At 33.3% G+C, this 17,522-nt stretch overlaps 1 protein-coding gene across 4 annotated transcripts in view; it reads right to left on the reverse strand.

Moving 5' to 3' along the window:
- LOC127278418 (dachshund homolog 2) overlaps window positions 1-15,698 on the reverse strand; it is a 188,963-nt gene extending 173,265 nt beyond the window's left edge. The window contains exons 1-2 of one of the 4 annotated variants that reach the window (XM_051300148.1): window positions 14,437-15,698; window positions 194-235 (exon numbers count right to left, since the gene is read on the reverse strand). In XM_051300148.1, coding sequence (XP_051156105.1) covers window positions 194-235; window positions 14,437-15,200 — 806 coding nt within the window. In that variant the 5' untranslated portion in view covers window positions 15,201-15,698. The remainder of the gene's footprint in view (window positions 1-193; window positions 236-14,436) is intronic. The other 3 variants (XM_051300145.1, XM_051300146.1, XM_051300147.1) reach the window with 3 other exon arrangements.
- Window positions 15,699-17,522: the final 1,824 nt, after the last annotated feature.

Consider the following 17,522-nt stretch of genomic DNA (forward strand, 5'->3'; position numbering starts at 1 on the left):
TTTTTATACCTTTTTTTAATGAAAAATTAAAAAAAAACCGCTGTATTTTTGAAAATATTTATTCCCTGTATGAAAAAAATAGGGGGATAATAAAATGAAACTTCAAAGGTTTATTGTCTAGTTTTTTAGATAATAGAATAGTTTCTTTTATTTTTTAAAATCAGTTGAGTAGATTTTGAGAAAAGTTACTCACCAGTTCGAAAAGGTACTTTTTGAAAGCCGCCATCTGTAGCTGCTAAAATGAATTAAAAATACTCAAAAAAAATTTTTCAATACTCTCCATCTTATATATAATAAAAAAAAAATAGAGACAATATTTTAAAGAGAAAATTGTACATCTGATAACTGATATCCCTCTAAATTTATCTTTCAGAAAATATAAAATAATATTCAAATGACTTTAAAACAGGACATATCACATCATTAATGCATTTAGTATATGAACATGCCTCCTAAGGTCATAAATATTCTCAAACAATTAAACCGATCTACTTTGTTAGCAATTGCGTTTAAAAATTTCGAACTTATTAATGGATTTTCAATTACAGTCATTTAATATAATTCAAAGTATATATACTTTTGACCTTTAACAAGCAAGATAATATATTTAACAACCAATAAGACTTGATCATCAAAAAATATAATATATTCAAATTTCTTAACATTATTTCAATATACATCATTATTAAGACTAATGTCTTTTATAATTATATATGACTTCGAAAAATAATTATAGAAAAAAAAAATTATTAAAAAGAATATAGAAAAAACATAAAAAGAAATTATATTATATAAAAATATTTTATTTTATTATATATTTATACTCTTTTGACTGCTGTACGACAATATTTATAAGAAAAACTCAAAAAATGTTCGCAAAAGATAATTTTACTGCACTTTCATAAAAGGCAAAAGATTAAGAACTCGATATACAACATTTGCCCCTATAAGCTGACTTTATTTCCATAAACAACTCTTTTTCATAAAAAGATGTTGACTGATTAAGTCAACGTTTGATTGTAATTGCTTAGCGAAGGCGCAATCATAAAGAAGTAGCATGTCGAGTGGGTCAGTAAATTAAACTCAGATGACATATCAAAAGATTGTTCCTATTTCTCACACTTTTACATTGAAACTGAGCTCAGGCGACGATTACCCCGGATCAAAAACACTCGATACTTATATATAGTTTGCGAGGTCATATGCGAACACACGCAAACACATTTATGTACTTAAACAAGTACCTACTTTAAAAAAAAAAACATTATACAGGTTATAAACTTAGATCACGCAGATATAAATCTCACCTATTTTACAAATATTTTTACAAATATTTTTACAAATATTTTTAACAAGTAAAAATATTTTACAAAATTAAATCTTTACATTTGTTGAAATTAGAACTATTTCGCGATTTTTTTATTCCAATTTAAATCAAAGCCAAAAGAGGAAGAGGAGTCGGCAATTTTGTATCATCCAGGAGTTCAAAAGAGGGAAGAACTTCGCTGCCATGTAACTTTACTCAAAGATTTTTCTACCTGGAACTCAGCAGCTCTGACAGAAGCAAATCCGCCCACAAAAGTAATCTCAAAACCTCGGCACAACTGATTCATCAACGAGAGAAATAAAATAAAGAGGCCAACAGTCGAAAAAGTAAAAGGAACCAATATATACCCTCCCTATTGTATATTTCAATGATCCTCTATATGAGACTGTTTCCTATACATATATATATGTATATGTGAATAACGAATAAGTTCTAAAACATTTACTCTTGCCATATAGCTCGTGCCTCTTTCCCGCGACACGCCCTATTGCATATAAATAACCTTTTTAATTTTCACTCAAGACAAATGATTTAATTTATTCTATCAATTACTCTGCGGTAGGAGTGTCGATGTTTGGTTTTCATTTCGAATCTCAATACATATGCACAGAACAAAAGCATAAACGAAAAACTGAATATATATATTTACTACTCCTTTTTTCCTCTTCTATTTCTTTTATGTTTCTTGCGTGCAAAAATTTTCCAATTTAAATTATAATGTGTAATTTTTAATCCGAATCATTGAACAAGTGATAAACTCAAAATGAGTGATGTACGCTACTCAATTTGAAATGCATCAAAAATGTGCCTCGTAGGTGGCGCTACATACAAGTTTTTTCTGTGATAGAAGCAAAAAAAAAAAATATTATATCCAATCTTTTACCGAATTTATTATATTATGATATAATTAGAAATTCAGTAATTTTCGAGATATATAAATAAAGCGAAATCATCTTGTGAAAATAGCACCAGATTATGTTGCAATATGAAGATTGAGAGAGAAGATGAGGGCCATCTGAGAGATAAAAGAAAGAGGCAATACCTCTATATTATATAGTTACAGAAGAATGAGAGAGAAAGAGATGGTTATACTCCAATCGGGTAGAATGAAACTAACAAATGAAATACCCACGCCAACAAGGCGATCCCTCGATTCTTCCTTTCTTTCACGTTCGTTGGACACTCATATAACCGGACTCGAATCACTCGCGTCAAAGGAACGCGAGGGTGATCTCAGATAAAACCAACAGCAAATATGTAACTAAACTCGAAAATGGTATACGGCAGCCGCACTCGCTTATATTTTTCATGCACTTATGGATATATTCCTCATCTCTTTTTTTGCTTTTATCTTTTCCTTTTTTTTCTCATATAAACGATATTTGCGAGCCTTTCGCAAAATTTCTCATTCTTTATAGTATATAATTTTTTTTAAATCCCAGTTCTTTTCAACTGAACCCTAATTTTACGAACTATTTAACTTTCTTTTTAATTTGTTCTAAAATGTTCAAAATTTCTGCACGGGGGTCACTAAACAGTTTACAACTCTTGTCACGTGATAATAAAAGAATTGATAACTGTATACACAGTTTGCGTGATCCAAGATTTATCAGTCAATTATTTAATCGAAACATCTGGAAGTGTCACGGATAAAAATTTAATCCGGCAGCAAACATGTAATTAGCTCGAGAATTTTATATCCATATGCTCTCGATAAATTTTACTTCTATACAGAGTAGAAATATTATGTAATGTTCAACCGTCACCTGTCATGTGGCACCTCATTATAAGATAAATTTTATAGGTATATATCTACTCATAAATATAACGTATTATATTCTATAATGTTACCAGTATAATTTAGTATATATATACGCTTCGTCTATAATGTGCGAAATGTTGTTTTTAGATGTCATGCCAAAAATCAAGTTTCTTTTTCAATAATTGAAACACGCTAATAATGACATGATAAATATAACATCATACTATAAAACACAAAGTTGCGTGACAATCGTTTTAATGCCCTATATTACAGATGGTGTCGTGATATATTTTTACATACCTGCACGACACGAAACGCATCAAAACTATTTTTTATCTTATTCTTTTGTTTAATCGCACATCAGGATGTATCAATGTCAAGTCCTAATAACACCTCAATTCTTCTTCTTCTTGCAGCCACAAACATCCGTATAACAACGGTCCAGTGGGTAATTTTAAACAATGATATAATTATACAGATCTTACATCATTTTATCTCGATTGCTCTTGAATTATACAAAAGTTAACACCCATTGCTGTCCATTCTGCGTATAACAGTGATCTATGTGCGTTGCGGTCATCTTCTCACGCATCATATTTGCACCTTAGGCTCAGGTCTAGACTCGTATATAACAAACACACTATATACTTTTCAAACATTCATCATTATAAGTCAGTATTATTTTGACACAAAATTTTTTTTTGTAACAATTGTTATATTATACAACCGTTGATTTGTTATACAAAAATTGTACAACTGAACATAATTTACAATTAAAATTAAAAATATATAACAAAATAATATTTTGAATTAGTAGGTGGCGCTACATTTTATGTCTTTCATTTTGAAATGAGACCAGGTTTTTTCTTTGATATATAAGTAACAACAATAAGACGGTTATGAAAAATTTTGTCAGTTCGCATATTCTTTGTTTTTTTTGTCGTTTCTTTCATTCTTCTATTTCTATAGTTCATTTTGGACAATAGCAATTTTTGTCAATTATGAAACGAGTTCTCCGGCTGCAAATACTGATTTTCATATGAAAGCAAAAAATATATGCAATCACATATATAATAAAGCTTTAAAAAAAAATCTTTCTTTTTGAATATTTTTCCTTTTTTTAAAAAGATTTTTTTGCGGTCAGGGACCCGTATAGCGATCGATTCGATCAGTTTGTATTATATTTTACAGGTTTGTTATGCTCGGACGAATTGTCTTCGCGCGCCGCCTTTCTTTTGTCGATTCGATCCGGTATTGTCGTTTCCCGACGTCCGTCATGATTTTAAAATAAAAAAAAAAAAAAACTTATTTATCGTACTGATTTTTAATTTATATAAAACTTCCCTCTTAAAAAAATTATTTTACGGACAGCAACCTTTTCTGATTCTTTAATAGAGAGGCAATTTAGTGGTTTCAAGGTCAAAATCCGAATGAAATTAACACCGCCTATAATCTATCATTCTTTTTCCATTTCTGAATTGTAGTTTGGGTCTGAGCAAAATTGATTGCATTTGCATCAAACGAGAATTCATTGTTGTTTTTATATTTCTTTAATTTCGTTCAGTGATATTAGCTGTGTGTTTTTTACGAGCGTTAATGATTCACGAGTTTAATTCCTCGGTGGTCCGTACGTCCTTGAAGGTGGCGCGAGGTTTATAAACACTTTTTTTTTCCCCAACTGAGAATTTATCCGCCATTAAATTACTATTTAATTCCCAGATTGGCCCGTGCCATTTTTATTCCTCCGTAACATAATTCTGCCCTACCACGGAAAAATAGTTTACAGATTTTTGTAAGAGGAAACAATTTAGGACATCTATAGGATAAATTTAGATACTAATTATAACCTCCGTTGGTAGATGGCGCAGGAGTGAATTTCTCAGGAATTGTTTTCTATGGTAATAATTACTAAACAGAATGGGAATATTTTTGGAAAAAGAGTTAACTGACAATATAAATGCACACATATATATGCGCTCACGTGATAAGAAGAAATGATTGCTTATGTAAATAAATGGGAGAAAATGGCGGAAAAATATTGCAAATGAAGGAAAATAAAAAGGATATATGCGTGTATCACGCGAACGGACCGCACGCGTGTAAAAGATGGTTTACAAAGCGTCTTATTTCTTGACTATGCGCACATAGTTGACTTGACTTAGATACAATTCCGAGGGGCTAAATCTATATCCACATACGCAAAGATCACTTCGAGTGTATACGAATCATTATTATACAAAAGCCTAAGGCTTTTTGATTGACGCACGACGTTTGCACCAAACTCCAAAGCACATAACACGCAATCTGAATAAACTCTCGATTATTACTCTACATTTTGTATGTATGTATATAATAATACTCGATTCTCTCATGTCGGACATAAAAATGTCAAAACATAAAATTTTATAATTTACAAACATTTTGAATTGGCTAAATAAGAAAAATAAAAATTCTTTTAAGAAAAACTACTGCGCTCTAAAGAGGAAAATGTTATGTTATTCATCCGTTAAAATAAATTCCGCAGATTATTTAAGGAAATGAAAATTAGAAAAGTACCTCTTGAAAAATGCTATATCGGATTCATGTCGAAAGTATTATAACAGCAGGAAATGCGCGGTAACATTTACCCAGTTGAAATCCTCCAAAGTTCTATAACAGCGACGTAAGATCGTACCTGACTGCTTTGGAGGTCTCGTGAGTTGTTTAATTATCGTGTGTAACGAGTTAGAGTGGCTGGCGTGCACACGAAACCCTTTCAAAGAGAGGGGTGCGATATGCCATACGTTCACGAATCACTAGAAATTAAAGTTGGAGTGTATAGTTGTTGGGACACAAGGATGGTTTGTCGCCTTTTCATGTTTTGATATAAACACGATATTGAGAGGAATCTCCATTATATAGATATTGACAAGATATAAGAGAATATGTGTTTTAAAAGTTAGAAGGTTTCTCTAATCCAGCAAAATTGTATTAATGTTGACCCTTATATACTCCAATGAGGCCGCGAGCAATATTTACTTTGCCTTTGAATCATTTAATATCTATATATCCAAACAGTAATTCCGAACATAGAATTTACTTTGTATATATAGTAAAAGTTAGTTAATTTTTAAATTGGGTAAAAAACTTGTACAATAAATCTGTCTGTAACAAAAATGTGTCAAGTATAGATGGCATCACGTTCTATGTCAAGTGGTCGTCTCACAAACAAAAATTCAGATTAAAAATTACCAAAAGATTGTTATTTATAGTCAAGAAACAATTTCAGCTAAATATTTAACTAGACTAATAGATGCAATTTGATTTGCAAACCTTTATTTATACAAGAGGAGAAATTGACTGGAGCAATTTTCATATATATACGCATTTGCGCTGTAGACTAATCACACGTGTATATGAAAACACGTACATATAGATTGATAATAAGGGTTGGAGAGCTCATGTGCATTGATGTTATATACGTGCGAGAAAGAGATAGTCCAACACCAGTTTGCAAAACGATTTCGTTGAATTGCTCTTTGCATGAAATTGTTGCTGGGATAGGATTTATGGACCTCCCATAGTTACCGCAGACAGCTGTGTGCGCGCAAGAGGCCAATTGCTCTCTGATTGGTCCATTGAGATTCTGCAAAGAGATCGTATTTGAAATTCCCGCGCGCTATATACGAATATTGCATTTGTGAATTTATGATCTCTATCTCTATTTTTTGAAAAAATCTCTTTTCGAAAACACTGATTAGTATCATTTGGAACTGGAACAAAATGAATAAGTCGAGTAAGTGTAGAACGGATTGAATTTAGGGTATAATGATAGTCTCCGAAGAAACGAGAACCGGGATTTGGAGCGAGGGTGTTTTCATCTCCATGGGGGACGTCATGACATATATATATATATATATGTAAGAGGGAGAGAGGTCACATCCGAGGGTTACTAGTCAGCTGCTCTAAAATGGGTCACTGGTATATAGAAAAAACAATCGATTTTTCATGCTTATCATAATTTCATCTTGATCAAAAAGTCAATTTCTTATTTTGAAGAAATGTTTTAATAAAACAACAAAGGTGAGTTGTAGATTTGCCGCGGAAACCAAACACCGTTCAATTTGTTTCGAAGGATAAAATCTGCTACTAATAAAAAAAATATAAAAAAAAATTAATATATATAGATGTACATATACAATAAGATAAATGTGTTGGTAAAAAAAAAGAATATAATCTGCAGAACGGGAGCCTGGCGCCATTGCAATACAATACAGGCCCGAATGACTTTGCATTTGTATCTCGGCCATCAAGAATCTCGTGATTATAGCCGCGGCTCTCTTCGATCCTATCCTCATTCTTTCTCTTTTGATTTTTTTTTCACCTTGGGGCGTTTATGCTGTCCCGGCTTCTCAGCGTTCTGCATACTGGATCATGACAACATTTTGCCTGATTATTGGAAAATAATCCAAAAAAAGAAAAGAAAAGAAAATAGTGTATCTAAAAACAATTTTGTAGAAATATATATATATTTTTTTTTCACTGACTTTTATTCATTTTATAACGATTGATGGTCTTAATTATTTAATAGCCGTCTATACAAAATAAAGCATACTCATGTATATATGAGAGTTGAAAAGGATGATGCTTTTATCTTTTTATTTTTTTTTCTAATTATAGGTCCAAAGATTTTTATAGCTAAAAATTACAATCTTGTGCATTAAAAATGTTAATAGGAATTAATATATATTCCATAAACATATGTGATTCGTTTAAACGTTACCAAATTTTTTTTTATTGCTGAAGGGTGAATGATAACATCGTGATCTCGCATAATTCGATTCTTTTTTTTTTCATTGATTTTTACGAGGCAAAAGTCAGAGTAAAAATCTATATAAAATGAATCGCGATAACGTTATCGGGTTCCTTTTTATCCTGGTTGATTTCACCAAATAAAAAAGGGGACACTTTTCTATATAAAAAAAACCTTTCTCATAGAAGAAGATATCGAAATGCTTGAAAATAAGTTTCTTTCTTGTTTGTCTTTGCATTAATTATCCGAGAATTAAGAACACGGTGCGGCAAAGGCAGCCGGATTACTAACTTTATTATTACTTGTTGCAGATTATTAATTACCGGGAATTACAGTCAGTTGATTGGGGAAGTATATACCGCGCCGCGCTTCGAAAGAAAGGAAAACGTTCAGATTTGTGTTTTCAATTAATTTTCCTGAATTAAGAACGATTGTAAGGAGGTATTAGTGTTACGGGGGGGCCAGTACCATAACCACAAGGTCGATAAATTAATCACGTTTTATAAACTGGCGAGAAATAATAAGGAAAAATTCCAAAAAAATTTACTTTACATATAAAAAAATCGGATCATTTAAAAAGAAAAATATGTGATACAAAGAAAAAAAATTACGGCGTGAAACGGCATAAGGCGATAAATATCAAAAAAAGAGTATAGAGTAATTATGTGCGCGCATCGACATTATTACACTCAAAGAAGATATAACAATGCGGCATCTTTTGTATTCGCTTAACGAGTTGAAGTCAATTATATTAATTAATTTGCCTAACCAAGTCAAATGAACAATCATCTTGGATCTCGCACACAACACAAATCGGTCGCTTTAATTGTATTAGGGCCTCCGCGAGAATAAGAGAGAAAAAAAAATGCAACGATATTTTTTTTTCCATTCTTTTCCACCTCTAATTTCCCAGTATGCGCGCACCTTTTATATATATATATAACCATCTCTGGTTGAAGAAAATGAGTGCGCTTTTAATAACGCACGATATTCCAATGATACGTGGGAGTGCACGGCCCTGGACTATAATTCCATGCGCTATTAGCCATTTAATTATAAAATTGAGCATAGATTAATTGGCTCCCGTAATGGCCCTAACAATGCACACACGTCTGGATGTATACAGTGTAAAAGAGAAAGATTATTAAATATTTTATTTACCCACCTTAATCCATTTCTTTTGTTTTTATTTTAATAACAATAATATTTACATCTCTAGAAACAAATTCTAAAATCTTTGAAAAAATCATTTATAATTTTTTTAATCCCAAAAAATCCCTAATCTGGATTTTTTAAAATTTTCTCAGAGACAAAATAATGTTTTCAATAATAGAAAAATATAATAATTCCTTTGGGATATATTATTATATTTGTTCATAACAGATATCTCATATTTTTCTCTTTGTGATGGGAGTGTATATCGCAGTTATGGCAGCTGCCCCCAAGTTTTTTTGTGGACCACTGCGAGCTCTAGGCATGATATTATTAGAAGAGCTCATATGCTCCCATTGTTGGCTATATAGGCTTTTGATACAGATATGCACTTTATACCATTAAGCATGTAGTTACATCCTATCGAACACGCCGAAACTTACGGTCTGATTGGCCGCGTTTTTATTCATTGGGGAGAATTGATCTTCTGATATATATATTTTTTTTTCTTTGATATATTATATAAATATATTATTGCTACAAAAAAGGGTTCCTTTTTTATACAATTGTATACCTCTTTTTGATACATAAACGGTATTTATTAATTTTATTTATTTTCTATATTTATTTTAATGATGGAATTTTAAATTTCGTATTTAGATCTTTTGAAAGATTTAATCTCATAATTGTTATGAAGAATATGATCTTGTAATATAGTAAAAGGGAAGAAGGTAATTTTATTCATTAAGGAACTAAAATATTCAAAACTAAATTCTTGTACATTGAAAAAAATTTATTTGATTTAAATGGTAAAAAAATTTTAACTTTAACTATACATTGTAAAGGTAAAATCTAAACTGTCCGGAACTTCTGCGCATGTCTAACTATTTTTTCTCCGGAGATAAAAAATAATAATAATAATAAAATATTTATTTAATAGAAATAATTTTTTAATTTAACAATTTAATATAAATAATTATTCAATACATATAAATTATTATTCGATAATAATCCAATTATTAATTTTTTTTTTCAATGTGTGATATGCATTTTAATAAAAATTCATTTATTCACGATATATATAATAAATGGATTTTATCATCAGAAAATATTTTGTACATCCATTACAAATAATCATGTCTGATGATATTATTTTCTATTAATATAATCTGCTTATAATGTAATTTGTTAAGTATTAGATTATTTTTGATTATCTTACTAATGAATACAAACGCAATATGATCAATTACTTAATGTAATTATCTTATCATGTGCGTGCCAATATTTCACTTTCTCAACTATTATTTTAAACAGGCTTTCAATTAGTTCCTCTGATATATACAATATTCAAATAAGTTGTATATACATATATTGCAATATGAACAACGTTCATATCATTTATTTCTGGAATATATATTGAAGATCAAGCGAGTCGTTGCTTGTAGTTTTATTTGCATAATTAAAGCAGTGCATGTTAGCCTCTCAAGATCAATTGAACATTATTTAATTTATTGCATTCACATCTTGATATTCCATATATACAGTCAATTAGCTTGTGTTCCGCTTTTTCATTCATATTATTATTATTTTCTATGTTGAAAACTTGAACTTTCCTTAAGGAGAGGAAAATCATATCCGCAATGTCTTTATAATATAAATATGGAACCTATAATCCCGAAAGTAGTTTCAGAAAGTTAACTTGCGTATATATATAAGAAACTTGGTCATGACAAGCCAATCAATAGATCGATGAATCAATATATTGTTGAAATATATATAGAGTTCCAGGAAACATTTTTTCGAAATGAATTCCATGACTAATAAAATTTCTTTAAGGTCCTATTTCTCGTGGAATAAATTCTTGTCGCCGATTATTATCTGTTGCCTTTTTTTTGTCGCATATATAATTTTAGTCGCGATAATCGAGGTGATTTTTCAAATAAGAGCAAAACATGTGACACAGCGGTTCCGATATACTCTGAATTCGAGTTTGTTCAAGTACAGCACCCGGCGCCGCGTTCTAAACCGCAAGAAAAATCCTCTGAATTATCGCTGTGGTTCCGGCTGCACGCTGTTAGCGGCGGATCGTTGCAAAAGTATCTATATATATATATAAAACAGGGTGGGTCAGCAATGAGAACGTGCAGATGCACCATGTAGTATAGTTGTAGGTAAAACCAAAGTATATATAAAGCGCACCATGGTCGGACGCTATATGCCACCGTGCATTATCAGAATGTAACAATGCCAACGTTTACACGCGACCGGACCGCACACGAGGGCCATGCCACAGCCTCTTCATCATCCAATTTTTATTGCCTGCCCAAAAACATTTTTCCAATCGATAATTATCACTGCGTATATATTTGAAAACAAGTTCTATATACACAAAAACTTTACAATTTTCAAATATAAATTGAGAAAAAAGATTTGAGTTGACAACAAAAACATAATATATATATCTGCAACCAAAGTTTTTTTCTTGTATTAACAAAATTTTTGATAACAAATAAAGCAATATCAAATTTTTTGTTTCGGCACAACAAAATTCATTTGTTTTACCAGAAAGAAGAGAGAAATATTCTTAATTAATGCCACAATCGGTTTTCATAATTCATTCATTCAAGAAAAAAAATCGCACGCAGAAAATTGTAAAAACAATTTTTCATTTTCAAGAAAATTTTCTACATCTTGATAAACTTTACTCATATTAAATATAACAAAATACGAATTTTTTTAACAGTCGAAAAAAATACAATTCCATTGTATCTCTTCTTTTTCCGCCAACAAAAAGATTTTGCGGTCGAATAAAAAGTAAACGAAAATATTTCCTCATCATCTATATCACGACAATAAGGGAGACCCGCACGAGCCGACGGCCCGCGGAGTTCTATTTCGTGACTCTGGATTATTTGGATCTCTATCCCTACGCTTTTCTCACTCTCATTCCATCTCTTTCACTCTCCCTCACTATGTCGCGTTGAATCCGTTTCCGTTGTGACTGCCACTGCGCGTTGCTTAATGGAAAATTATTGTCCAAAGCACCTAAGTTTCGATAAATGTTTTCCCTATTGCTTCAAGTTGAAAACAACTTATTTTTACCTATACCTAAATAGTGTGAATGTAATAAGAATATTTGTAAAAATAATTTTATCCCTTTGAGACAATTAAGTGGAAAATAAATAACATGAAGGGAGAAAGACAATATTTTTACTGGCAATTGCAGAGAGATCCCCTCATTCCGTTTACAATTCCGTTTCGTCTGTAGTCCCGCGTGTGGGTGGGATAAGCTTGTACAACAACCAGCTCACTCACATACACACATTCTCTCTCTCTCTCTCTCTCTCTCTCTTCCTCTCTCTGTGGAGCTGATTCATTCAGAGAAACAACCGTGAAAGGGACACCTGTTGGCGCCGGATTCTGGTGACAATTCTAGAAACACCAGTCACGTGCCATGAATTCAACTTTATTTACAATCAAGTGAAACTCATTTTTCTGAAGAAATAATCACAAATTTTAATTATTTTACTAAAGCTAATTGCACTAAAGAAAGGGTTTGATTTTGACAACAAATCATTTGGTTGGAAACCAAAAATTTTTCTGTTGCGCCATCATAATTTTAGCTGTCCCAACTAAACTTTATTTAATACAACAGAATTTCTTTTTATAATTTTGGTAGTAGAATATTTAGTTTTGAACAATTAAAATGTTTAGGCCAACAAATAAATTTTGGTTGCTTAAATACCAAACCAAACGTTTTGTTGTCAAAATCAAACCCTTTTCTCAGTGTAATGGACCAATATTGGTAGCCATATTATGATTGCCAACTGTGTCTACATCCCAAAGGTTTAGCCAATGATTCGCAAAACTGATATTGGCTGAATATTTTGGACCAATATTGGCAGGCAATATCCCACTGGGTTATTTTAATTCCAAATGGATTAAAATTTAAAAATCATTGTTGGATCTTAATTTTAACAACTCACAATGTTCTTTAAATGTTATTGAATATCACTTTTTGGAATAATTTAGATGATTCCTATAACAATATACATACTTTCTCCATAAAAGAAACAAGACGAAATCTATACTATGTTTGACCTTGAGAAAAATCAAGATAATCCTAACGAATATATATAATTCCTCTCTATATTGATCTATCACTTTTAAAGATCTAGTGTGAGAAAGATTAAGTGGGTCAGGTTTTTTTGAAAGCTAGTGGAGGGGGATAGAGAAGCTTGATGATTAAGTTTTGAAGAAGCGGAAGGTGGTGTACAATTAAAGCATATTATTCGGCCCACTGGTAGCTTGAGAGCGAAACCAGCTAAGACGAAGTGCTGCCCGGAGGCGACACCTTGTGTTATTAATGTATGCGAGGATTCGAGCTTCCGTTTCATGTGAAGTCAACGAACCAGGAAGATGCATGTTTGCAGTTCTTTATCTTTGGTCATGATCGATTCGGCATTGCATTCAATGTCAGTGACGTCTTGTTGAATTGTCGAGGGCATTATCCAAAGTCAACTAATGTCAGCGATATTATACCCTCTGTAACTTCTTATTGTTTGCGGTATATAGGAGCAGCGTGATCGCCACGAGGCTGACGACGAACCTTTGCTTAACACTAGTCACGATCGTTGTTTCAACAATACGATCTTGATCTCACTTGAACCAATGATTCAGAAACGGATCCAACATATTGGATAAATCATTTGGATTTCAATTACAGTAGTCCTGTAATATTTATTCTTAACATCAAAGGGCTGTGGTAGTATAGTTTTATAACAATTTATTTTGTATTTTCAAAGTTAAGGTGCATTCTGACAATCAGGATGTGCTGATTAACAACCAGTTAATTAGTTTTTAAAGAATACTTACGCTTTATGCTCTAGCTAGAATTAGAATTATTAATGTGCCTAACAATGTTCTATTAATTATCTTGCAATTCTAATAGTTCTAAAAAAAGTTGCTAAATACCAGTAGATATATATACGAAATGGTTTTCAGTGTAATTTAACTCAGAATTAGTGGTTTCCAACCAGTGGAATTGGACTGATTTGACATCAGTCGTTTTCACTGATTCAGATTCAAGTAGCAAATATTATATTACTGAAAATTTAGACTCACAACCAGAAGTTCAGACCTTGGTTTTCTGATAAGAGATTTATAACGATTTACGACAGATTTTGGTAAGATCAAAGGCCCATTAGGTAGTTTTGATATGGCTCTTTAATTATTATAATATATTCAATACCAACCGAACAGATCTTTCATCTGCAGTTTGCGATCATATAGAACTACTGCCAGTGCAAAACTTCCTCCGGAACCAATTTTACACGGAATTTTTCAAGAGAAAAATTACGTTTCTTAATTACAGAAACAATGAAGTAATATAATTTGACATACCTGGCAGTTGTGCAGTCCCTGTAGAGAACGTCAAAATCCTTGCAGCTAAGCAGTTTGCACCGATTTACTCCTGGCTGAATAGCGCCGAGACCACGAAGGATCCTAACTTGCTCCACATTGCACACCAATGGCACGATATCAAGTCTCTTGAGTTTAGTGTACACTGTGTGAAGACCACCCACAAGATTCTTAAGAAAAAAGTCAAATGCTTGTGGTAGACAGAGCATTGTATCTCCATTGATGATAAAGGCTGCGACATTTCTTCCACGATATTCAACCATTTGGCACTCATTTGCAGTTGGATCACTGGAACTAATTGGTGGTGGACTGTTGTAAGATCTGGGTGGAAGGACACCATGATGAGCGGCCATAAGTTCCAAAGGTGAACCATGATGACCAGATAACATACCACCAAGTTGACTCAAAAGTCCTAATCCGGGCGGCGGAAGCCCGGGCATACGTGGTACCATGCCTGGAGGTGCTCCAGGACCTACTCCAGCTGATAAGGGCGGAGGACTCAGTGGTAAACTCTGAGGTGGTGATCCTCTTGTTGGAGATCGAGGTGTTGGCAAACCACGATGATGATCACGAATTTGATCTCTAGGGTGAGGTTGCTGATGTGATGATGGTGTCTGATGGGAGTTGTGAAGTTGATGTTGTGGAGTCTGCTGAGCAGATGGACTGTGTGGATTCTTTGGACTACCAGTAACTGGACTGGCTCGACTACTATGTTCAGAAGAACTATCCATTGCTCCGTGGTCCATCAGGTCTACAGTCCTCTAGGTTCCTATGATTTATCACTTTATGTTCGAATCTGTTATTATTATCATGCAATTTCAAAGCATACTAAGAAACACAAAAACCGACTTTAGTCGATTGGATCAAAAAAAGTTATGATCACAAAACACGTTCACTGTTATATATGTACGAATTGCACTGTCACTAAATCTTGGATAACTGTATCGCCGATTTCACTATGTATCACGAGGGTATCACTCTTTGTTGTTCATGATTCTACGGCAAACGCGGTCCGATGGTCCATCGCGGAGCAACCGATTAAGTGGGGTCATCGATAACGAGGTCGATGAGCTGATCTCGTCTGGCACTGATTACGCGGCAAGGAAGGAACGATAATATCGACTACCGAACGAACAAAACGCCGACGGAGGCGGCTGCGGCGGTAACTCGCAGGGACGCGCGTCGTTCCTTCTCAAAGTGGCAAACGTTCTCTTGGTCGAGTTGGGAGTATTTCCCTACCCAGTCACAGATGTAATAAATAAAAACATCAGTAGGAGCTCTATGGACGGGGAGGATGGGCGTGTTGTGCGCGCACTCGTCGACCCGGTTGGCGGAGCGATTGAGACTAGAATGCCTGGTACTGGTCGAGGCAATCTCATTGGAACCGCCCTTGAAACCTTCCTACGAGCGCTTGCTGCCTTCCCCACCACTGTCCTCGCCAACCCGACGACGTACCGACACAGACACAAGAACTGAGGACAGTACAACTGGAAGGTAGACCCAAGTGGGGATTTCTTCTTTTTCCTCGCGACTTCTCTTCTCTGCTCTCGTCTCTCTTCACTGTTCTCTGTCTCTACGAGCGCCGACGAAGAATGTCGCCGGCGTTCGAATCGATCGTTCGCTTGCGCGCGGGGGCCTACCACCCCCTGGCACCTCTCTCCACCATATTCGCCATCAGCATTACACGCGCGCACTTATTTCTTCTATAGGTAACTCCGCTTCCTCTCGTACTCTCCACTCCTTTCCTTTTCTTCCTCGTCTCTCCGTCGCCAACGCCAATCCTCCTACTTCCTTCGACAGTACTATATGTATGGGTACTTAATATCTTTGTGCGGCTCCCAAGGCGTCCTTCTCGTACATATAGCGAGAGAGCTGTTTCTTGCTGCGAACTTTGGTATCGTTGTATCTCACGAGAAGAATCGTTCATGCACTCGGCATCTTGTGCATTGCTGTTTCTACTTTTTTGCCTCCGCCAGCCAGATAATAAAGTAGAGGAATTATCTACTCGTTGTTTCTGAAGACGACATACCACCAATTCTCTCCATATATATAGTTAATCTAGCCTAAAAAAAACCATTCTGTTCATGCCTTTTTTCGAAGAAAGACAATTTCTCTTAAAAACGAAAACAATTCAATAATATTTCAAAAAATTATTTTCCAAACTACTGTTTTCTAAATATTGCAAAGATAATTTTTAAGCTTGATGACTTCTAATTTAGACAGTTCACTGAACTATCAAATCGTATTATCTTTAATGTATATATGTAAAAAATAATATGTCAGTTCCATCAATGAAAACGGATGAGAATTTCTTTAATTTAGTGTTAATAATATATGTATAATGAATTATTTATAGTTTCCTCTAAAAAACCATAAAATACGCTATTTAAAAAATTTTACTCTTCCACGAGAAAAACGTATATTCTTATAATTACTACATTCATATAAGCATTTAATTGTTACCACATAAAAAATATATGCTATATGTACAAAATCTTCACAAGTTAACAAGATTTTAGCATATTTTAAGCTGAAAGAGTCAAAGCTGGTTTTTTAAATTAATCTGACAGGAAACTAAAAAGGTCGTTTAACCTTATAATATACTAGGTGCAATCTACAAACTAAAATTTCAAAAAATAAATCGGTTATTTGAATTAAATAGACTTTTAAAACAAATCACATTTAATTAAAATGGTATAATTATTTAATAAATATTGTTATAAACTAAAGGTAAACTATAATATCTCAACCTGGAATTGAATTTTTGAAATTTCTATATTTTATATAAGTTTTATAAGTAACACGTCAAAAACATTCAAATAAAACAAAAATTGCGAGCATATATTCTATACAACACCAGTGTCGAAGAAAACAAATCTGACAGTAGGGACGGCATTTACTCTTCGATTAGATAATCGGAGGATAATAGGGGGGGCTCCAAGAATCCCCCTATTCTCTTCTCTTTTGGTTGGTCAACCCCACATCGGCCCCGTGACCCAGATTCATCACGAGTGAGGGTCAACATACGTGTACACTTATACAACCCAGACAGCTGATCCCTTGACCTC

This window comes from Leptopilina boulardi, unplaced genomic scaffold (genome assembly GCF_019393585.1).
Source record: "Leptopilina boulardi isolate dan_hultmark-lab unplaced genomic scaffold, ZJU_Lbou_2.1 LbouV2_202, whole genome shotgun sequence".
Taxonomy (NCBI): domain Eukaryota; kingdom Metazoa; phylum Arthropoda; class Insecta; order Hymenoptera; family Figitidae; genus Leptopilina; species Leptopilina boulardi.